General features: G+C 43.6%; 4 protein-coding genes across 15 annotated transcripts in view; 3 read left to right on the top strand and 1 right to left on the bottom strand.

Annotated features, from left to right (window-relative positions):
- Positions 1-5208, top strand: part of LOC117401092 (nck-associated protein 5-like) — a 33024-nt gene extending 27816 nt beyond the window's left edge. For all 7 annotated transcript variants that reach the window (XM_059013067.1, XM_059013066.1, XM_059013065.1 and 4 more), the window contains one exon: positions 4087-5208. In XM_059013067.1, the coding sequence (XP_058869050.1) occupies positions 4087-4389 (303 nt within the window). In that variant the 3' untranslated portion in view covers positions 4390-5208. The remainder of the gene's footprint in view (positions 1-4086) is intronic.
- Positions 5209-10202: 4994 nt separating this feature from the next.
- LOC117971068 (ly6/PLAUR domain-containing protein 1-like) lies at positions 10203-13409 on the top strand. Its single transcript, XM_059013045.1, has 3 exons — positions 10203-10251; positions 11535-11756; positions 12237-13409. The coding sequence occupies exons 1-3, from the start codon at positions 10203-10205 to the stop codon at positions 12473-12475; spliced, it is 510 nt and encodes a 169-aa protein (XP_058869028.1). The 3' UTR covers positions 12476-13409.
- On the bottom strand, positions 13199-21975 carry LOC117401083 (probable Bax inhibitor 1). 2 transcript variants are annotated; one of them, XM_059013151.1, is made up of 10 exons: positions 21954-21975; positions 18232-18333; positions 17847-17955; positions 17396-17516; positions 16355-16403; positions 15811-15908; positions 15399-15478; positions 15149-15249; positions 14991-15066; positions 13199-14841 (listed from the first exon to the last, which is right to left on the bottom strand). In XM_059013151.1, the coding sequence occupies exons 2-10, from the start codon at positions 18285-18287 to the stop codon at positions 14818-14820; spliced, it is 714 nt and encodes a 237-aa protein (XP_058869134.1). In that variant the 5' UTR covers positions 18288-18333; positions 21954-21975; the 3' UTR covers positions 13199-14817. The 2 variants fall into 2 exon arrangements, with proteins under 2 accessions (XP_058869134.1, XP_033857415.2); XM_034001524.3 differs by lacking the exon at positions 21954-21975 and adding an exon at positions 19899-20054.
- LOC117400908 (formin-like protein 3) overlaps positions 20998-23354 on the top strand; it is a 38350-nt gene continuing 35993 nt past the window's right edge. For 4 of the 5 annotated variants that reach the window (XR_009319736.1, XM_059013071.1, XM_059013070.1 and 1 more), the window contains exon 1: positions 20999-21715. Coding sequence is in view for 4 of the 5 variants with exons in the window: in XM_059013071.1 (XP_058869054.1) it covers positions 21602-21715 (114 nt within the window). In the remaining variant the exon portion in view is untranslated. Of the gene's footprint in view, positions 21716-23354 lie in introns of all 5 variants that reach the window. The other variant, XM_059013073.1, reaches the window with a different exon arrangement.

Below are 23354 nucleotides of genomic sequence, written 5' to 3'. Positions count from 1 at the left end.
TGATGATGATGATGATGATATCACCTGTTCAGAATAAATACCTTTTAATCCTGGGACACTGATGTATAAATATATCAATATTCTTAAATATGTGTGTGTATAAGTTTATACATACATGCATACATTTTATCTATCTATCTATATATATAATATATATATATATATATATATATATATATATATATAGATATAGATATTATAACACGGTTGTAAGCAATGTGCTTTATTAACGAGAATACAAAGAGGGTTTGCGAGATTATAAAATATTGAAATAGCGCTCTGTATATAATACTAATTCATTCAATAAATGATGGTATTGACGTTCTCTATGGTCAGGGGTATAGTTTTATAGCTGCTCTGTTCTACAGACCAGGGACATTAAACCAATTCATTCATTTTTGTACTGTACAGCAGGAGTTGATGGAATGTCCCCAGACGGACAGCGGATGTACCTGCAGGGTGTTGATGTGAGAGAGTGTCTAGTATCTGTCACATGTGAGAAATGAGAGGAGGGGGGCAGATTGAGAGAGAAGTGAACCTTTTAACAAAAACATTTGCCTTCCCTGTCTCCTCATTACCCAGCAGTAACTCGGGCTGTGATCAATAAAACAGTCTGAAATAAACCAGAAGCTCTCACTGCACCCCCACAGTCACGCCAATCCAGCACTTACCAGTCCTGACAGAACATCAGCAGAGGTTACTTCTTAATGAAGTGACATTGAATCCAAGACGGGCGTGTGTTGAATTCTCTCTCTCTCTCTCTCTCTCTCTCTCATCACTGAATTGAGATGGTTCTTCTATTACCCGGTGTTGATACCTGTGCTTTGTCCGGTAATGAGAGTCCCGAGGACATTATTATTATTTTCACGGAATGTGACAGATAGTTAGATTCCGTAGTTATTTAGAACTCTTCCAGCCGTGGGTGAAATGAAATGCGATGAAGGCTCAACCCACGACGCATACTAATGCTGCAGCCCGACCGAAGCTTCACTGCTGGAGACTCTCAGTGCTGTGTGTTTGTGCCCCCAACCCTTTTCCCTTTAGTTGAGAATCTTTTTTAAATTTATTTTAATACAATAGGTATTTATTTTGGGGTTGAGTGTTGATGTGGTGTGCTGTTGGGGGTGGGAGCCTCTTGCCGGATCGTCATTGTCATGAGAATTTGTTCGGGATAAATCAAGGTTTTGAGTTCTTGATTGATCTTTGAAGCGAGACGACAATTTCTTATTTTATTTTCTTATTTCTAATGCTATCTACATTTTTTTTTTTTTTTAAATATATATATTTTAAACGCGCGAGTTATGGCATTTTAAAACTATGAAGTGGATACAAGCTGTCTGCTGGATCGCAAAGCACTGCTCTTCTGAAGATGTAATTGGTTGGTAGAAGAAATGCTTTTGAAAAAGTGAAATGGAAATGATGCTCCTGTCTTGGAACGTTAGGGTGCCATTGAAGAGCTGACAGAGGGACTCTCATTAGGGACGGTTTGCAGAAAAGAATTTTTCCACTCTGCTTTTAAAAAGACAGGGCCGGGGGAGTGCGAAACGGGCTGGTACAGAAGCTTAAGAGTGATTAACTATAATATGAGACGGACTTAAAAAAAAAAAAAACAACAGGGAAGAAGGGAGGGGGGTTGGGGGAGAGAGAGACACGAGCTTTTAATTTGTAGCTCTAACATCTGCATAAAGAGGAGTCCTCGAGATCAGCACTCTCATCATTTCATGTTTCATTTGCAGGGGCTCACTTTGAGGAGTAGCGCCTTAAATTAACAAAAAGAAAAATTCTGCTGAAGTCATGAGCCTGGAAGCGTCTCCTTTACTGTTCCTCTCGACCCGAACCTCTAGCCTTGTAAATATTTTAAAGTGCACAAGTCATTCCTGTTTAATATTCCAGCAAAGAGGACGTTCTGTTCTGCAGTATCTGTGCAGTGACGAGGGTTGACAGCTGTTTCTTGTTTTGTGTTTTTGTAAATAAAAGATGAAAGCTGAAGGAAAGTTTCATAGTCTCTTAGCTGAAGACTTTTTGACTTGTTCAGAGGACTGCGCAGTGCCGAGTGCTGGTGTGACAACAGAGCTGCCTCTTTGAGTCTCTTGTGTAAAATGCCCGTCGAGCTACAATGCTGTGAGGTTCAATTGGCAGCTGAAACCCACCTAAAATAGTAAGTGTCTTACCGTTGTGTTAGCAGAACACGTGAAGGGGTTAGCGGGTGCGATTTTTATCGGCTTTTGAAGGTTTTAAAGTTTGGGGCAGAGAAAGAATTTGCAGAACACAATTCCAGCCAGCTGTCGATTTAAACGGGCGATATCAACGATGGGCTGTTATATCTGTATTTGGTTAAAAGGGTTGGAGAGGGAGAGGAAGCGTTTTAATCTAAATGCAGATTATTGTTCACTGCCTGGTTTCCATGGGAACGGGGAGATGGAGATTGGACTGGCTTTTGTGCTTCGTAGGAGACAGTCGGCCAGGTCTCCTCAGGACTATGGGCTTGTGAGGGAAGGGCTGACAGGCTGGCTGGTGCTCTTGGAAACGTAATGGAAAAGCGCCATCGCAATCGGCAGGGTATTTATTTCAAGCAGAATCGGGCCTGCTGCTCTGAAGAGTCACACTTGGCCAGCCTTGTACAAACAGAGGCCAGTAAGCAAACCGTTTGTGTGTTTTTATTTTTTTTATAATGAATTTTATCCCTTGTGTACTTATCTTTTTGATCTGCAGTATTTCTCAAGCAGGGGGATGGGTGGGCGGGTGTAGTTTGGGCTTCCCCACAGCCGGAACACGTAACTCAGTAAAAACCATGCCAGAGTTGTGCCTGGCTGCTGTAGAGTTCGACTGACCTTCGAACCCTTCTGGTCCCAGGAGTCTCTCTTCTGGTTATGTGTGTGAGGAGCCCATAATTCTCTTGCCTTTCCATGCCTCTTAACCCCTGAAGGGACACAAGGTCAGTTCATTTTAAACCCTGTTTCGTGCACCTCGTTGTAAAAATAAGAAAGCATCATTTTGTTTTTTATGGGACACGCATGCGTTTTTAAACAACTGTATTTCACAATGGCTTGTGATTTTACTTCAGGCAGATGTTTGCCTAAAATGCACAAGAGAGTAATCGAGTAGCTCTGGATGATTATTATTATTATTCTAGTCACTATACTAAACTCTCCCGTGGACGTTCCTGTCATTCCGACTGAAATTAATTTGTCCCGATGTTTGATCTGAGATGCAGGAGCTTAATTAAGAGAGCGTGTGAGATGCCATCGGGGAGGGGGGATCGAAGCTGGATCGCCCCGCAGCGGAAGCGTGGCGCTGGGGTCCCGAGTGAGGGCTCTCTCTTGTTTTTTGTTTGTTTGTTTTGAAAGATCTTTTTAAATATTTAATGGTATAAAGGAAGAGATCAGGGTTTTGTAAGCAGGCTGGCTGCTTTTGCATCTCATGTATTAAACATCTGAAATAGCCGTGCCACATGCAATTGAGGTGTGGAGGAGAGGGGAGAGAGGGGGGAGAGGGGAGGAGAGGGGGGCTTTAGAAAAGTAGTTTTATTATTTAGAAATCTGCGCTTTTGAATTTTTTTTTTTTTCTAGCTGCAAGCAGTGTTCAATTCTTTTAAGTCACCCAGAATGACTGATGTGCTTCAGACATGTGTTGCAGTATTGTATTGTATTGATGGCTCTTTGAATTTCCTGAGCAACTCTATGGCTCTTTGTAACCCTTTCAGTCCTGAATGTCCTATTGTAAGGGACTCTGCATATAATGCACAGTTCACAGTCTACCTCTGTAAAGCACTTTGTCATGGTGGTCCACTATGAAAGGCGCTATATAAAAAATAAAGATATTATATTATTAATATTATTGAATGATCTTCGTGGCGCTGAAGGTAGAACTCCTTTATTGAGTAAACATGAGAACAGGACATATATATATATTTTTTTTTACCTGTGTATCTACACGACCTCAGACTGGAGCCTAGGAGTCCTGTGAGGTTCCAGCATGGTTTCCAGCTGTGCATGTTAACATCAGGACTGTGAAAGGGTGAAGGCTGGACCTCTGCGCTGTCAAACTGCTTCATTTTTTAAATGTTCTGTTTGTTCTTTCTGATAGAACGTGAAGCCCTGTGCCACGCCGGGCCGGGACCCCGGCTCCTCCACCAGCCTGCCCCTGCCCCCCTCCCTGGGGCTGCCCCTGCCCCCCTCCCTGGGGCTGGGCCGCCGGGTGAAGGGCCGGGCCTGCGGGTCCGCGGAGCTGGGGAAGGACGGAGGAGGAGGAGGAGGAGGAGGGGTGGAGGTGGTGAAGGAGCGGCAGGATGACATGCTGTCCCCAAATCGGCCCTCAGTCCTGGAGACCCCCGAATCGCTGAGCGACTCCCTCTACGACAGCCTCTCCTCCTGCGGCAGCCAGGGCTGAGCCATCGCCCTGGGACAGACGGACATGAGCCTGCCTCTCTCAGCCGGACAGACTGACAGGAGCCTGCCTCTCTCAGCCAGACAGACGGAGCCTCACTGGGAAGACTTGATCAGATCTCTACGTGTTTGTGGGCGTTCGGACTTGTTGAATGCAGGCATTGTGACTTCCTTGCTGAATGGGACACTTAATGGACTGGTGTGTTTGTGGAAGGTGCTGGACTGATGGTAAAAAGTGCTTTAATCCAGAGAGCAGGTACAGTACCACGCTGACACGCATACATACGCACGCACACACACCATCGCACTTGCACACGCCCCTTAGGAAGAGGAAAACATATTACTGGAGATTTGCAAAAATACAACATTAGTAAAATGTAATGCTGCCTCCAGATAGGGATGGGTTCCTATAATTCACTGCAGCAGCTTAACCTTCATTCTTTGCTGTAAAAAAGGGTGGGGCCAAATTAGAGCTGGGAGTTACCATCCAAAACTGGGTGTGATCACAATGAAAATGGGCGGGGTCAAAGGAAACAGGAGCTATGTAAATGCATTTCTGACCAATAGCAAGCAACTTTTTCTTCTTCCTACCGTTTCAATTGACACGCCTCCTGTTTTGTTTCGCCCTGCCCACCATCCTAGGGGTTGTGATGAAGCCTGTATCCATTCTGCCAGGGCTGCACCTCTCCTGCTTCGTGAATGAACTCGAGACATTCAAATCAAGCACTGTACTGTACTGTACTGTCCTGTCAAACTGGCTCCATTCACCAGCTCTGGATTAAAATCGCCTCTTATTAACAATATTAAATTAAATTTAAAACAACGTACGCCTTGTGATGTTTTTTTTTTTCCCCTTCGCTTTACCTCTGCATTTCCCAGCGGTATCATAACCGTGCCACGGCTTTCGTGTGTTCTTTACCCGTGCTGATGCGAGAGGTAGAGGGGCTCTTCTGATTCCTGAGGTGGCAGGACGGGACAGCAAAGCAATGTGATGTTCCTGAAGTGTGATGCCGTGGAATGCTGTGCCCAGCGGGTGGGATCTCATAACAGCTACAGGACGTTTTCATTTACTGGGCTCGTGCACTTCAGTCAGACTTCCTCAGGGTGCTCATTCGTAACACTCCTGTTATAGGAACTTTTTTTAAAATATTATTTTTTTACATTTTTTTTTTTATGACTTTTCATAGGTTGGGGTCACAAACTTCTACATGGAGAGTTAAGAACTGTGAGATGTTTGATTTATTTATGTGTGATCTTGTATGCAAACGTAGCGCCCGTTGGGGCTCTGGGTATTGGGTGGGAGTGGGATATAAACTGCAAGGTAAAATTTACAGTTGTCCCAGTCTCTGATGGTATACTTAATGTCTTCTCATGAGCAACACTCTTCCCCCTCATCACATCACAGCTTCCTGAAAGCACAGATCCATTCGGAGCCAATAAGGAAACAGCCTGCATCACACAGGGAGGTGTGAGGGTTGTTACAGCACTCTGTATAAATCCCGTGGATTTAAGACAGGCTGGTGAAACTGTCAGTCAACCTACCCCCCTCCCCTATTCAAACGAATGCAGTCACTTCATGATAGACCAGCGTACTAATAAGCCTGCCCTATACTCTGAGTCTGAAGCAGTGGCTGAAGGGGTCTGCCAGTGACCATCAGCAGGCTGGGTACCAGTCCATTCAAAGTGAAAATAAAGGACCGGAACCCAGAACAGAGAAAAAGCACCTGGGAGGAAGATGTTAGGTGCTGGATATCCTTCGAGGAGCCTCGCTGTCTTTATTTCAGATTGATTGCAGAGTGAGGGCCCGGTTGAAACCCGATAAAGACTTGGGTAGCGGCATGCAAAGTCTTTATCTCCACATGCACAGACACCCGCAGCACGCACTTAGAATTCGTGAAATACGTTTTTTGGAAAAACAAATAATGTAGCATCATTCATTGCAAGGCTAAAGTCACTTCCCCTTTAAGACGACACTGTATCTTGGAATGAAGGGAACAGGAGTTAGCAGGCAGGTGAACTGCATTTTGGTGCGTGGATAATAAACGTCTCCTGTGCCTCAATTCAAATGGTAATTAGAAGCGCACGCAGCCCTGTTGATAATGGAGGAGCTGCTTCGAGGTTTGAACTCTGAAATGCAAAAAGGAAGTTGTTAAAGAGATTCTGCAGTTCACAATGGAACGGGTTTGCGCTGGAACCCCAGGCTTTCAAGGAGGCTTTCACCCAGGCTGGCAGTGCGCGTGTGCGCCCACACAACAAACACGGCTTGCTTTTCTGTAACCCCTTTAAAAAAAGTAATGCGGCCAAGAATGGGGAAGCGAAGGGAAGGAGATTGAAACGAGAAGAACTGTACAAGCTAATTTGTAAAAATGCCCTCCAGTGTTGTATCCGTAAGAATGCAAACGTTGAGAATAAATCCGACACTTTGTTACAGTGGTCCCTTCTCATAATGTTACGTTAACCTTTTAAAAACGCGGTCCTGCTTGTAATTCATTTTAGTGCCATTGCGCTGCTCTCTCGGTAATAATAGCAAAGTGTACTAAAGCATAGGTAAGCATTGCAGAGAATAGCATTAAACTTAGCGAACCGGGTAAACTGTGCTAAATGCAGGGTAAACTTTTGGGAATGCACAAGGCAGGATCTGTTTGAAAACGACACGCTTTGTGACTTGTGGCTGCGTGCGTTGCGTTGGGACAGGGCGGGTGGGGTGTGGGTTGCGTTGGGACAGGGCGAGTGGGGTGTGCATTGCATCCACACCAGGGGAAGCAGTCCCTTGTCCTAAAGCAGGGGTGCCCAATCCTGGTCCTGGAGGGCCAATGCCCTCCTGGTTTTTGTTCCAACTGTACACTAAATTGCTTAATTGGACCGATTAAGCTTCTAATAAGTGCTTGATTGGTCCAATTAAATAATTTAGGGGACAGTTGGAACAAAAGCCAGGAGGACACAGGCCCTCCAGGACCAGGATTGGGCACCCCTGTTCTAAAGGAACATCGATCACAGCACCAGCTCACGTGTGTCAGTGGAACGCAGCAGCGTTCTGGAACGCCAACACGTTCTTTAGAAGGCAGGATGGAATGGAAGTAATGTGCAGGGTGCGGTAAAGCGATGGTGCACATCAAACACTCCTCTGTTTGCTATTTGTTGAAGCCCTCTGTGTTCTGCGCTGAGCTGCGCTGCACTGTTTCCAGCTACGAGTGATAACAGATGGACAGGGCTCCACAAAGTGCTACCATTAGGAGTTCAGCGACCCTGGAAGTGATTCTGAATACACAGGACACAGGACAGGTTTCTCCTCTCAACCCTTCCTCACCACAGCACTGTATGGGGCATGTGCTGAACAAGATAATAAAACTGACAGCTTCCTCTTTCTAAACATCTCATCCCCTGTTATTACCCCCACGCTTGTTTTGAAACGCTGTCATTAGGAACGCGGTCTGAAAGCGATGCGTGGTGCACGCCTAATGTATGCAGGATATGAAGAGGCTTTAATAAGAGTCAGCGAATGAGGCGAACAGTCTAAACGCGCGTTGATGTCACATTAGCGCGGTGGTGTGGATATATCTTCTGCAGGCTTGTTGGCATTCAAAGCCGCTGTGTTAAAACACTCTCTGTTCACTCCGTGCTGAAGGACTGTGTGTAAATCAGCCTCTAGCTCCTGTACAAAGTCAACCAAGTCCTTTCTCCCAAATCATTTCTGTGTATATTGATTTAAACATGTTCTGCTCTGGGCGCTTAAACCCACAGACGGGTAAACACAACACTACAGAATAGAATTATTGATGGGATATTATTACAGAACAAGCTGGCAGGGAGACTTTACAGTCAGCTCACATTTTAGTCTGAAAACATGGTTTTATTTTTTATTTTTTTTTATCTGTATTGGTTTACCTGATTTTACAGAATTCTAGCTACAGAGCTCAGTATCCTATGTCACTAACCAGATTGACAATTGACGGCACCAACACCATTCAAAGCACATATAGAACCCATTCAATTAACAAGGGCACTACAGAACAGCGCAACGAGGTGGCGTGGGGGTCGGAGTTCATTCCTGTTTTTCAATTCCGATTCCTTTTTAAAATCCATTCCTAACACGTTATTAACCAGAATGGCACTCGGCAGCATGCTGTTCAAATGAGCTTCTCACAGACAGCAGCACCAACACGACTTCAATTGAAGCCACTCTCTGTAGTCCATTAAACTGACTTCCAATGAAAGCAGCTGTAGAATCACAGCTATTACGAAGTCTCTAAAATACACATTCCAGTTCCTTTCAAAAGAAATTGGAACTGGGAATTGATTTTAAAAGGGAGCGGGGATTGAAAAAACAGGAACTGCCCGCCTTTGTGTGTGCTTGCAAAGAGCAAACTCACCAACCAGAAGAGCAGTCCGAGACAATGCAGCACATACCAAACTGTAACATGTAACTAATATGATTCCTCTGAGAATGTCCCATGTTTCTGTGCCTTGTCACTGATCTCTTGTAATCCCAGTGTAAGGAAGGCAATCCTACTCCACTATCCCGGGACTGTGCGCTGGCAGAAATCTAATTAAAACAAAGCGCACGATCTCCCTGGCACACAACGTCTTTAATGGGAAGCATCGCCGCACTCACGCATCAGTGAAAGCACTGAACACCCACAGAAAGACGATGACAGGAAAGTCATTTTCAAGTCTGGGATTAAAATACTGGGGCTGCCTGCATTTCAATCACACTGTGTGTCTGCTTGAGTTACAGCCCTAGCTCTGCATCATTGTAAAGGAAAAGGCGATCCGCTGATGAGAGATCGTACATTGAATCATGACATGTATTTACAAAAGTACCTAGCAAGTCCATTGCTATGGCACTGAAGAAGTGAACCACCTAGTGCGTCCTATAGTCAATTTAGCAAACTACTACTGTGACCATTAGTGTGTTTACATTCAAAGCAGCTCAACGCCTCTCCAGTCAATGATGTGTCCTGCACAGAATACAAGAGATCACGCTCGTGATAAAATCACTCCTCATAACCTCACGCACGTGTATCAGTCACACTGATACCCACTCCGCTTAATATCACTGCGGGAAACACAAAATCGCAAGAACAGAAGGTTGCCATGCAGGCTTCACATCGTATGATTTAGCATACAGCGCATAGCGCTGCGGTATAGTCATAGCAAAAGCCTGGTCAAATTGCAGAGTGATTGCAGTCTGTGCAACACAAAGTATCCTATCATTCTAGGACAGGACTGTCTGTGATGTGAACTTTATCAACAGAGGCTCCCCAAACCCGTCCTGCCCCCCGTGGCGCTAATACTGCAGCGGTGTGGACGCGCTCAGGTTGCGGTAGTGTTCGCTAGCGTGTCTTGGTCGCTGCACGTTATTCGTAAGAAACGCCAGGCAGGTATAGTGGATTATTCCGCTGGTAATGCACACTAGCTCTGATAGGTCAATCGCACGGAGATGGGCGTCGTGTCCCTGAAGTGGCACGTCACGATGAAGTAGAATATGATTTTATTATGGTCAGTCCCCTTTGAAAGGAAAGGCGACAGTGTCTCTTTACCTCTGTTGCTCCAAGCTGGATCACTTTAGTCGTCAAAACTAGTCGTAGGAAAGTCGCTTCTCAAGCAAGCCGTATTTTCCCGGTCTCCGCAGCCCAGCCAGCTCTCTATACCTGCCGGTCTGTGTTGCTCCTCGCACCGCTCCGGGCTGGACCGGGCTCCCGGCTGGAGGATCTCCGCGGCGGTTCTGTAATATCGATTACTGAGATTCATTCCATTATTGTTAGTATTAAAATATGAAGAAACCTTCTTAACACTGGCAATGGACCTCTTGAGAAAATGAACGTGCTAGTCTATGCTGCCCTGTACGGATGTTTAATCGCGTCAGGTAAGCTAGTTTGCTCCGAAATGTTTTTTTTGCTCTTGTATTTTATAGACGGTTCGGTTGTAAAGTGCGCATCGGCAGCGCGTGCGGATCAAACACTATTCAGTTAACTTCTGTTATTAAACCTAAATATGGGTTCGAGATAGAAAGTGCCGAACTTGGTTAGATTAGTTTTTTTTTCTAATACCGTAAAAGAGCCAATAGCTGTTGGAAGACATTTGTATGGATGTATTTATATATTTTCGTATCTGTGATATCGAGGCGTTTTCTTTAACACACACACGCCTGCATTTTCAATGTAGTTTTAAAAGTTTGAAAGTACTGTTGTGCTTCGGATTAATTCAATGCTCGTTTGTATAATGCAGGTTCAGAAAGAAAGAAAAAACTGAATTAAGAAGCGTTTTATGTAATTACATGCTGCTCATAAAACTCATATTTTATGATATAAAGCCTTTTAGAAGAACTTTTTTTTGTATTTAGGTATTCAGGACAGAGACGCTAAAGGACGCTTTTGGGGGCTGCTTCGTAGCCTCTGCAGCATTCAGTTACTGTCCGTTCCAGTCTCAAACATACCTGCTGACTGCATGCTAAGGAGAAGGATTCCTTGCCACCCTAGCCTAATTGCATTATTGAACCATTAAAAATTGAAATCGATTTTTTTTTTTGGTTTGGTTTGGGTTGTCAGGATGTGTTCTGAGTGGCCTGGGTAAAGTCGAGAGCTGCACAGTCCATTCGCGGCGGTAACCTGTGCGGCTGTATAACCGCTGAGCTACGGGCATGCGGCCGGGGTGCAGGCGTGTTCGTGGGGGAGGCTTCATTATTCAGTCCGTTCCGGGTTGTTGGCTCCCAGGCTGTTTGGAATGACAGCCCGCCGCTTCTTCTATCGATCTGCCCCGGGTTTTCACAACGTGGTGTGTGCGTGTGTCTGTGTGCATGTATCTCTGTCTGTGTGCGTGTGTGCGTCTCTCTGTCTGTGTGCGTGTGTGTGTCTCTGTGTGTGTCTCTGTGTGTGTGTGTGTGTGTGCGTGTCTCTCTGTCTGTGTGCGTGTGTGTGTGCATCATAATGAAAACTATAGCGTAGTAACCCGTTGTTTTTACAATGACACGCTTCCACAGCAGCTTGAATCCTCGGGAATGCCTCATTAGCACCGCAGAACCCGTCTAAAACTGTACCACTGCATTTTAACACGTCCCCCCCTCCTGTGGTCGCACAGTGAACTGCATCCCTCATTGCAAAAAATAAATCCGAGTGTTTTGCCTAATTTGTGGGACACATCACCTTAAAGAGGGAAGGGTTACACATTTTAAGACCGTCTCTGCGACGCCTTTACGTATTATTTTTAACCCTTGCATTGCATCTGGGGTTGCAGGGCTGCCGCTGCAGCTGCAGTGCTACCACTGTGAAGAATACTCACTGGACAACGACTGCTCCTCGCCGCAGTTCATTGTGAACTGCACGGCCAACATCCAGAACGCGTGCCAGAAGGAGGTGCTGGTCGGCAGCGACGGTAAGCGAACAAACCCCGCAGCGCGGAACTGTACCTCTGTCGCAGTGAAACAGGACAATACTGCAGCACATTGTAATACAGTGAAAAAGCAAGGGGTGCAGTGTTTAATAAACGTTATGCAAGAGATCAACGCACAACAAGGTGAAGCCTCTCCGGGTTGAAACGTGTTAGGCGTCATCTGTAAGTGTGCGCTTTTATTCGATGTTTTTTGGATGTATAGTAATTGTTTGTAATTATTTTATTGCGAGTGTATTTTATTGAGTATGGGTTGTTGAGAGGTCTAGTGCGCGCTCTATAAGCTGTGGCTTGTCCTTCTTCGGGCACAACAAAGTGAAAATACTGAAAACTACAACGGGATGACCTCCACCTCCTAAAACAGTGTCCAGTACTTTAAAAGCAAACAAAAAAAGTCACAGAACAACTTAAACAAGCTGTTATTTTGAATATTAACGAACCCTTACCTCTCTTTCACCCTGACAGGTGTGTCCTACCGGAAAGTCTGCGCTTCCTTCACCACCTGCCTGATCGTGTCGGCGGGGTACCAGTCCTTCTGCTCCCCGGGGAAAGTGGGCTCCGTGTGTATAAGCTGCTGTAACACCCCTCTGTGCAACGGGCCGCGCCCGCCTCGGATCTCCGCGGCCGAGTCGCTGACCCCGGCGCCTCAGCGCACGGCTCTCTCGCTTGTGATTGCGCTGCTGCTTATCACGGACTTGGTTTAAACTCGACACGCTGATTATGAATCTGCCCGTTTTTTACATAATATAAAATCAACCAATTCTTTGAAAGTAAAGGAAGGAATCAGATGGATTTGAAACCCCTCTCCCTATCCCTATCACCCAAATGAAAGACCGGCACAGCAGTGCATTAGCACGCTGCACCACGAGTAACGCAGACTCACCTGGGCGTGAAATCATTATTACATTTTGCGATGTGGACCTGGCGAGAAATTGCGCTTCATTGTGACTTGAACTGGATTCAAATGCAAACCTTATTGGTCTACAAGATAATTTAAACAATATTCTGAAAAGCGAGGGATTGACACCCGTGCCTCATGTGGGACTTGAACAGATTACCCTGGGAACCAGTCCAGTTCTCTACCAACTGAGCCAGCCAGAGTTTCTTAACACACGTGTAAAATGCCAACTCGGTCTTCAATGCATTCTTTGTACAAGATGTAGAGGCAGACTGAGGCTGGATAACAGTTACAAGACAAGACCTGAACCACAGCGCTGGGGTTTACTTATCAATTAGTATTATTAATTAGCTCTATAGCAGAGAACACCAGTTGTACTGGACCTGGGTGTTGCTCTGGGTGTCATGGCAACCGCAGTCCCCCCCCCACCCCCCATATTTGAATAACCATAATATTGAAAATGCCCTAATTTTAAATATCCATGAAGTATCTGAACTAGCCCCTATCAACAAAGACAAACAAGTCAGTATTTCGTTTTAATCAAAGTTTATTTTAACAAATGAACATTTCTCTTTTATTTATTTTTTATTAATGCACGATTTATAACCCCAATCCCTCCCCCTCAAAAAGAACAAAAAAAAAAAAAATCTTCACAGCGTTAGAGATATGGTTCACTTTTCTTATTTTAAAATTGTGAAACTGATCCTCAGCTATCAAATAAGACGTATTATTTTCTCTCTCTAAATAAAATAAATGCTGATAGCAAAGTTTGGTAACCTGGTAATAGTAACATTGGCACTTTGCAAGGACAGAAAGATTCTTCCAAAGCATTAGGAAATAAGGACGTTTGGCTTCCCCATAGTCTCACAATGAAGCTGATGTTACTGAAGACATGAGCAGGGTTCAAAATGCAAAACCTGACGAGGGGTCAGCAATGGCATTGACTGGGGTGCAATCTGGAAGAGACATCTGTGCATGAAGAGGCTGCAGAGAGCGAATGCAGGGACAGCAACCCTAATTTAATCAGAATTCAATCAAACCCCTCCCTGCACTATCAGCCTACGCAGAAGCAGAATCACTTCGAACAAAAAAAAAAAAACATTAACAAGTTTCCTTTAGTTTTTAAGGTCAATGTGTTTTAGAATCCCTACACAGGTTGAATATATTGAGTAAGATGATATTTTAAACACAACACAGGGGGCTGGGAGACTGAAGAGCACTTCAGCCCAATCCCAAACTTGCTAATTCTTACAAAAAATATAAATCCAGCTCGGATGCCAATTTCAATCTATCCTTAGTTTTTATTTATTAGTTTATTTTTTATTCAAAACATAACATATATAAATGAACGCAACATCCCAGATTGATCTGATCAGGAATTAAGACTTCATCAGTGTATAAAACTGAGCTGTGAAGCAGTTAAACACTACAGCAGAAGCGTGTGCCATGCGTTCCACGCAGCTCACACGGCCCTTGCGTTTGGTGGTAAATCTAATTTAATCCTAAGTGGAACTGAAAAGCACCCTCTTCAAACGGACGGGGGTCCCTGGCATGCTTTCTCATTCACTTCAGTGCCACAATGTTTAAAACCGGGGTGCTACGAGGGTAAAGAAAGATGGGTCACACTGATCTAAAGAAACCGGGGTGCTACGAGGGTAAAGAAAGATGGGTCGCACTGATCTAAAGAAACCGCTCTTCTCTGTCACAATCACAGGAGCGAGGCCAATTAAGATTTGCTTTATAAAAAAAAAAAAAAAATAGCAACCGGACAACACTTTTTTTTGTTAAGTCTGTTAACCAGCGTGTTTTTTTTTTTTTTTTTTTTAAATAAACAGCCCCTCCTGCTGGACGAATCCAATCATGACAGTTCTGCAGCAGAGACAATGCAAGGTCTGCACTGTGCAGGAGCCCTAAACAGAAATCACATCACCACCACAGTTCACATCCCTCCTTAAAACACAAACCTAATGTGAAGCCAAACTCCCACAAGAAAATATTCAAAATGACACATTATACTAGAAGAAAAAACGACTAATTAAGAAGAAAAGACAGAAAAAAGCACCAGAAGCATATTGGATACTACTCCTCGTCTCAGAAGGTTTTCCTTTTAATGCGAGATCAAGTTCACAGCCGCCTTCAGAGTCCCCTCTACTTCCGTTCCTTTTTCTTGTCCTGTTTAATAAAAGTCACATTGAAATTGAGCGGTTTAATAAAAAGGAAGGCGTACAATGTGTCTGAAGATATGCAAGAAGAAACAGCGACTGTCCTGGAAAATGAAACCAGAACGGATTCGGCAGTGGGATATTTCTAAAATGTTTTACCTTCTCGTTCATGGCAAGGATGACCATCAGCTTCCTGAAGATGGTGACAAAGTCAAGGAAGAGATCCACGCAGTGCCTAGGAAGGGATGCACAGAAAACGAATTAATAAAAAGCGATACGGATCCCACCTCAACGGACTTCTCAAATGAAACCCTCACCAGATGTAATCCTTGTCTCCCATCTCTGCCTTCTCGATTATAAGCTGCGTGTCGAACAGCACGAACGCACACATGAGAGCCAGCCCGATGTACAAGTGAGCCTGAAAGCAGGAGGGAGATAATATTAGGGTAACACAGCACGCACGATGAACAGGAAAATGGGGCGCTCAACAGCGTGAATCGCTATTAGAGGGATGCTTATCACCTTGTGCACACCACACTGAAAAATCAAACTGCTTAAACATCCTACCTTGAAAAGCAGAGCCGATCCATAGAACATGTTGAACAGAGAAAGAAGAAACAGGAGAGACAAGCCAGACATAAGCGTGCCTAGAAAAAAAAAAATATATATTATAAATCTTATTTAAGAAACGAGAACGTGTGCTTCTGTGCTAAAAAGCTCCTCAGCTGTGTACATTTTGTACCAGTTCTAAACACAAGAATATACCTGGAAACAGGGATGGAAATAAGACTCCTGTTGCACAGCAGTTTCACCCATTCCAGGTTTTACTATGAGCTTCATTAGCCCCAGTGTATGGGTAACAAGCTCGGGTGGGTCTGATTAAACTCTTAGTAAAACCAGGAAAGGATCAGACTGCTATGCAATGGGAGTCTTCTTTCCATCCCTGTTGGAAACACATGAACGAAAGGCTCTGCCTTACCTCCGAGGAAGAGATAACTCCTGCGCTGGGCGTACATGGCACTCAGTGTGAAGCACACGAAGATCACAGACGTAGCCAAGAAGGCAGTCAAAATGATGCTGGCAAAAACAAGACCAATGAAACGATCACAACGGAACATTTCACAACAGCATCATCGCAGCAGTAATCCCACGTGTACTGCAAACTAAGCACATCCTTTCTGTGAAGTACTACATTGATTAAACGTTAATGCTGCACAACTAGTCCAAGGTTATTTTAGGAGCTCGTAAGCTCAGCTTTTTTTTTTTTTTTTTGGTGGTTAGGTTTATATTCCTTCCACACGTCTGGTTCAGAATACTGCGTTACCTGCACTCCTAGAAGACCCAACACTTACAACAACTAGCAAATGCATTTTATCTTGAAAGCTGGGTTCGAAACGTAGTCCCAGATCATGCGCATGTTTAACAGAAGGGCTATCTTCACATTAACGGTGCACACATGACACAGCTGTACAGACATTTGCTGGAGAGGGTTTCACACGGCAATCTCTCCTGATAAGACATACCTGGGATTAATCGAAATGACAAAGTCCATAGTCGGCCCCAAGCCCACACCTTAAAACAAGAAAAGAAAAATGTTACATTGTACTTACTGGCGATAATTAAAAGATGGTGAAAATACACACAAACCTACCTACATACCATTTATTTTATGTACTTGACAGACACCTTTATCCAAGGTGACTTACAGGTGTTACAGGGCAGCACAGAGTTACAATGCAAGCTTCATATTTAAACACAGTGTAGTTTACAGTGAATGCAGTGATACTACTAGAATACAATATGAACTAGCATGCAGCAAGTTAGGATTACAACACATTAGATCTACAAGGACACTGTAGTGCAAGAGTCCATTAGTAAATGAATGCAAATACTCAATGCGAGAAGGTTGAAGCACAAGGACAAACTGAGCTAGTACTAGCTCTTCCAAACAGCCAGCTCTGCTTTCTGTTCAGCGGTCTGAAAAACGGATTGATCAACGGCAAGACCACCAGCCAAAACAAACAAACAAACAACTGTGGTCTTTAACAGGTCAGTTTAACAGACATCAGAACACATTCCAGAGCAGCAATTCAGAGGCAGTCCGCTGAAGAGCTCGTTTGACGTCTTTGAATCGCTTTCAGACGACAAGCATTCAAATCCAGGGGCTCTGAAATGTTGACTAGTTTTCCATGTTAAAACGTTTACAGTTTCATTAGACATCATTAGCCAGTAACGAGCAGTCTTTTTTTTAGCACAGACTGCAGGCGAAGCTGCTCTTTGATACAGTGGGGTTTCCAGGAACCAAGACGCTGATGAAACCAAAAACCAGCTGAAAGACGACACACACAAGCACTGTCCTGCTGAGATATTTGAAAGACTTCTCGAAGCCTTTATGCGGGGCTCCATTCCAGCTTTAAGTGGCAGATCAATCAGAGCTTGAATTCGAGCCTCTTCTGCAAAGGCAGGGTTTGAATAAAGGAGAACACAAACGGCTACGCAAGGTCTCAAACCATTCCCTGATTACTGGGCATGAAATGAGCCCCGCCCCTCCCCAGTCTCTCTACCTGTAAGGAAGGCAAACCCTGAGAGAATGGCAAGCCGCTTCTTCTCTGTGTCCGGACTGTGTGGGGTCATCCCCAGCCAGGCCATCAGTGCCAGCGAGCCCAGGAGGGACAGCAGACCCCCCTGCGGAGAGAACAAGGTGCAGCTTAGCTTTCCGAAAGCCCTATTAACAACATTAAACTCCTAACCCATCACGACCAAAAGCACTTTCACAACTGACCGTGAACAGGATAAAACAGTCTCTCTGCTATGTCAGTCATCTGTCATTCCTAAGTTAAATCAGCTGCAATGATCTGAATGCTATGTCAAGCCCAGCCCAGCCCACACTGTGATGAAGATGAATTGAGTCCCACTGTACCCCTTTAAGACACCCAGACTACCACAGACTCCTGTTGCACAGCGGTTTCACCCATTCTATTGTGAAGCTAGTGACATGCATCTCCTGGTTGATACCTGGAAGAGTCTGAGGACCACGTGCACGTACGCTCCTGCCGCTGCCATGAGCATGCAGATGGCCAGGCTGGAGTACACATTCCTCAGGTGCTGCTGGGTCGAGCGGGAGCTGGGGGGTACACACACAGATACAGATACAGATACATGTACAGATAGATACAGATAGATGGATGCAGTGTGTCTGGGTGTTTCTCTTTCTTCAGGACAAAGATTTCAAACCCAACACAAAGCTAAAACCAATTTGTTCAAATGAAAATAAATAAATAAATAAATAAATAAATAAATAATAATAATAATGGTTTAATAGTCCAATTATATGATTGACCTATAATACATGTTCATTATATATATAAAACACACGAAAGTATATACTTGAAGTACTTACATTTGTGAAAATTTAAACAACGCGTCAAAGTTTATATTCCGGTCAAACGCGTTCATCTTGAGATGATTTTCTTGGGTCTTATCTGTATTTCAATCCAATTACCTGCAAAAAAAGGGAAATAAATACAATGTACTGCTCCATTAAACACGTGGCTGATTTAACAAGGCAAGGGAACGTCGATTTGCACAGTGATTTGCAACTCAAAGTGAGGGCGGGTTTAAATAGGACTGTAGTTTTTAATAAAAGCGAGACGATGGAAAGAAAACTGCGCACTGGTAATATACAATACAAAAAAACCCACCACGATCGGTACACGTGAGGTTTGTTTCGGGACAAAGTCTAACTTGTTAGTTATTGATTCATTCCATCTAAATGCTCGATCCACCAACTGAAATATGTACGATCAAAACGACATCAAACGACACTTGTGTTTAAAGGACAAATGATCCAACGCTACCGGCAGTGAAACTGGGGCTGGGGTAAAACCGACAGCGGGCGTCGACCAGGATTTTGGGTTTGACATCAAGTTTGAATCAATGAAAATGAATCAGGAACGAAGCGGCGGTGCAGATTGCGAATCGGAAGTTTGAGCAGGCGAAGTGATTCAGATAACGCCAGTACCAAAGTCGTCTGTGAATCGACTAGGGCGACAGTTACAGCAAGAGACGTCTATACATTCCGTATATTATCCAATACCTCTCAATGACTCAATCGCCCTTATTTTAGAACTATTTATATAAAAAAACGTTAGATTTTTTTCAACCTCCCCCAAACACGATTTTGATTTGCATAAAAAAAACTTGCCCTGTTGCTGTTCTAAGCTCGTTAGTAGCTGTCCTAAGCTCGTTAGTAGCTGTCCTAATGACTAAGACAATAACAGTTGGTCCCTTGTGTGAAGGATTGCTTCGCCGGTTAGCTTGCAGCAGCAGCAGCAGCAGCAGCAGCGCGCTGATGAAACGCAGCGGTAACTGGCGCGTGGAAATCGGAGCGGACTCGTGTGATCTGACGTCACAGGGAAGGGGGCGTTGTCAAGGCAGCCGAGACAGCAGGGCCTAAAAAGGAAATCGAGGTTTATAAAACCGAAAAATTATCCTACTTCAGCACTAAATACTGACAGCTCGCACTTATTTATCAAGAAGGCAGCTTGTATGCCAGAAATAAGTCCGAGTTTCTTATAAACCAGGCGAGAATTGGGTGTTTTTTTTTTTTTTTAAACTCCTTCGCTGAATGCAAATTTAAACAAAAATAATTATTTATTTGACAAGAGTCGTCATTCTCCGATTATACAAACTTAAAATCAGAGATTTCTACATTGAACTGTTTGATGTTTAAAGATGTAATGTTATTTTAAACCCCCACTATCGACCCGTACAAAAAACCAAAACAAACTGCGCACTCGCACTATCGTATGAGAAATGCAAATCCGTTCACATATGATATACCGGTAGTTGATCAACTTGTTACAAAAGCGGACATAAGTCACAAAACGCCGAACATGATTTAGTAAAATCGTGATCTTACTTTCTCTTTCTTTTAAGTTTTTTTTTTACATATATTGTTTGGAAACACTCAAAACACAGACCGCATCGGTAATAATACCTTACCAATCGAAGAACACGGTATTTCAACACATCCGAACCACTGCGACAATCGTGTAAAACACCTACCCGCGTGTTTTCAATCAGCGTTTTGAACGCTTTTTTAAATTTGATATATATTTGCTTTCTTTCTCTTCACAGCTTCTCTCGCTCTCCCGTCTCGAATTATCTTTCCAAACTCTGCCCCTCCGCACGGTATGTGTCGGTCAGCACGTAGCCGTGCGTAGCGTCATACGTCACGACAAGTCTATTTTGACCGAGTCTGCGTGCTGTTTTTTGGATATATTTTCCTCGTTTTTAATTTTATACGAATAATTTTTTTGAATGATATGCAGCACATATACCCACAATGTTAGGTAAACGGTGACTATGTGGTGGTGTTGATGTTCTGCTTTACCCATGACACGTATGAACAGGAACGGGATATTCACAGAGATGCAATTCATCCACTCATCGTTTCTGTGAAGCATATTCATCAAATAAAATGCGCACAACATAAACACATTAGTATTGTGTTTGAAAAGTAAACGGGAGAGATACACCAACGCCTTCAAGGTGTTTAACAATAAAAAAAAGCAAAATAAAATAAAAAATACTTTAATTTATTTGATTTATTTATAAAAAATGAATACAGTTCTAATACATCTGGTATTGTTTATTGTACAAAGAGATGGACACCCTAGTATTGCAGAGTGTGTTCTTATGTTTTGTTAAACAATAACACATATTTTAAAATAAAACACATAAGAGTATTGTCTACACACTAAGCAGGACGAGGTCTTAAAGATATCAGCCCTGCATCCGATACTTCAAGGATGGCAACGGCACTCCCATTGCTTAGCGATTTGATCCATTCCTGGTTTTTACTATGGAGTTTATCAACACACCTGAGCTTGTTACCTATACACACTGTGGCTAAGCAAGCGTGTAGTAAAACCTGGAATGGGCGCAACTGCTGTGCAATAGGAGTCTTACACACGTCTGTTGAGCGAGTGGGCATTCTCAGCATTTGCCACTAGGCGGCAGTTTCTCTCTTGTTAAATAATATGTTTAATCCGGGTCTTCAGACAAAAACAGGAGCGTTTTGAAGGGGGTTCTGGAGTTTTTGCATACCGTGATTGACGGGCGGAGCCACCAACCAGGACCGCCTTTCCTAGGGCTGTGTGGGTGGGGGAGGGACACAAAGTGAGCGCTGTAGCCTCACAATAATAATGAATGGAAACTCTAAAGTAGCAAGTTGGGTTACTGCGTATATTAATTGATCTGCAAGCGGATACAACATGTAAAGAAAACAATGATTTTAATAATTCGGGCACGCGTTTTAACTAAGGGAAAGACACAAACCGAAGAATATGGAGAATAATGAAATATAAAAAAGAAAAAAGCATGTTTTAAACGCATTTATTTTGAAGTGGGAGATTTTATAACTTACAGATATTGAAGTGCCTTTATGTTATTGTTTTTAAAACAATACATTTGATTTACGGTATGCGTTGAGGAAATTGATTCGTCTGACGGGTTGCCTCATTCCGAACTGGATTCGTAGTTAATTTAACGGATTTATAAAGTTCTGTTTCAGTGGAATTCGTACAAAAACACAACGAACGGGGTCATTTTTTAATGGATTTTTTTTCTCTTGGCTGAACTTTGTGAAGTTTCCGAATTGTAGAGGAAAACAATTCAACAAGACTTCCCTTTGGGGAGTTGATTTCTAAAACCGGACCCGAGCACAAACCGTGGAAGGAAATCGCGTTTTGTCCTCTAAAGGGAAAATGGGGAATGTGGAAAGTTTGGATGATCAGACGGATTTGAAACCCCACATCATGCCACTGAAACTCCCCATGCCCGAACAATGCGAGCTGGAAGAACGATTCGCCCTGGTTTTGGTGAGTACTTTTGGATATTTTCCGTTCTGTCACACTGTCGGTAATGATTCGGACTGGATTTGGTAGTTATAACGGGTACTTGAAGGACCGACTTGCTTTTGTGGTCCCGTCTTTGTTTGGGTATCCCCGTGGGAATTTCCAGAACTTTTTTTTTTTTTATTGTAAATGATTATATTTTTGTCGACTTTACTCAAAACACGAAGTAGTTATCTCCATTTTCGACGCCCGGGTAACTTACACGTCTTCCAGTTAACAATGGAGCTGTATTTCTGTGTTTCTCCTTATCCTGTCTGAGCAGATGGGAGGCTGGCTCGCTAGATCTGCCTCCACGGTGCCTGCTTCTTGAGCGCCGCGATTGTACTTGTAAATTGACTTCAGGTTATTCCAATTCCGCTGAGCATTTACTTTTGATGGGGTTGGCTTTATGTACGGGACGTGAGCCGATCGATTCAAACAACATATTCTATTTATTTAGCATCACTTCGCTGTCTGTACAAATGTTGCTGTAAAATGTACATTCATCGTCTGCCTTAAAACAAAAACAAAACAAAAAAAAACACAGGGGTGGGGGAAGTTTAAATTGTTGTATTTATAGGGAAATAACCGTCACATTTCAGATAGTGGAGTTTTGTAATCGAGCTAAGATGCGCAGCGTCGATAGTTTCGGTGTAAATAGCGGCCGCCGCCGGTCGAGGTGTTTTTAATCCGGCGGGGGTGCAGTCTGACCTCCTCCCTCTCCCACCGCAGTTACTGTTCTCCCGGCCGCCCCGTCTTTATTTAGGAACAAAAGAGGTCACCGCTGCTGCACCCCCCTGTTAATTTGGTGGTTGTTTTTGTTTTAACTTTTGCGTGAAACAAACGACTTTCTTCAGAACCCCTGACTATTACACAGTTAGGGTATTTGAACTGTACTCTCTCTCTGTGTGCGTGTGTGTGTGTGTGTATGTATGTATATATATATATATATATATATATATATATATATATATATATATTATTTATATCTTAGCAGACGCCCTTATCCAGGGCGACTTACAATCGTAAGCAAATACATTTCAAGTGTTACAATACAAGTAATACAATAAGAGCAAGAATACAATAACTTTTGTTGATTTATATATATTTAAATTGGTCCACATGAGCGTGTGGTCGATTTGAATCCATCTTTGTCAGTTCTTCTGTTTTGAGACAAGGCAATCCACGCTTCCATTGTTATTTAAACATTTTCCATCTGCGATAAACAAACAGAATCTGCGGTCTTTATCTCACAGAGATTAGTTTGGTCCGAGTCGTTAAACACACACACACACACACATTACCGCAGAGCAAATACACGGGTACAGCGAGGGAAGATCACGTGTGATTGATTTGCATTGCGCATGTGTCACACCAGCGCCACTGTATCGCTAATAGGTGAAGACACCTAACCTGTTGAAAGGGCGTGGCTAATAGCGCCCACGTGACTCTACCCTGCCACTCAACTCGTTCATCTCATTAGGAATCAGAAGTGCTGTAGGGGTGGCAGTAAGACTCCCATTGCATAGCAGGTCCACCCATTCCAGGTTTTAATAGGAGCTTGGGGAGCCTCTGTGTGTTGGCTTCTCGTTTGGAGCTCCTTCGCTTTGGAACTCGCTTCCAG

Source organism: Acipenser ruthenus, chromosome 45 (assembly GCF_902713425.1).
Source record: "Acipenser ruthenus chromosome 45, fAciRut3.2 maternal haplotype, whole genome shotgun sequence".
Taxonomy (NCBI): Eukaryota; Metazoa; Chordata; class Actinopteri; order Acipenseriformes; family Acipenseridae; genus Acipenser; species Acipenser ruthenus.
Note: the sequence above shows the minus strand (reverse complement) of the source record. Positions and strands in the feature narration are given on the sequence as shown.

What these genes read in the sequence shown, in the direction of transcription:
- LOC117971068 (XM_059013045.1), top strand. Translation starts at nt 10,203, where the DNA reads ATGAACGTGCTAGTCTATGCTGCCCTGTACGGATGTTTAATCGCGTCA. An exon ending in CGGATGTTTAATCGCGTCAG is followed by an intron (nt 10,252 to 11,534) that starts GTAAGCTAGTTT and finishes ATCACCTTAAAG; the next exon opens with AGGGAAGGGTTACACATTTT. An exon ending in GGTGCTGGTCGGCAGCGACG is followed by an intron (nt 11,757 to 12,236) that starts GTAAGCGAACAA and finishes TCACCCTGACAG; the next exon opens with GTGTGTCCTACCGGAAAGTC.
- LOC117401083 (XM_059013151.1), bottom strand. Translation starts at nt 18,287, where the DNA reads ATGAACGCGTTTGACCGGAATATAAACTTTGACGCGTTGTTTAAATTT. An exon ending in GATCGGCTCTGCTTTTCAAG is followed by an intron (nt 15,250 to 15,398) that starts GTAGGATGTTTA and finishes TCCTGCTTTCAG; the next exon opens with GCTCACTTGTACATCGGGCT. An exon ending in GGAGACAAGGATTACATCTG is followed by an intron (nt 15,067 to 15,148) that starts GTGAGGGTTTCA and finishes ATCCCTTCCTAG; the next exon opens with GCACTGCGTGGATCTCTTCC.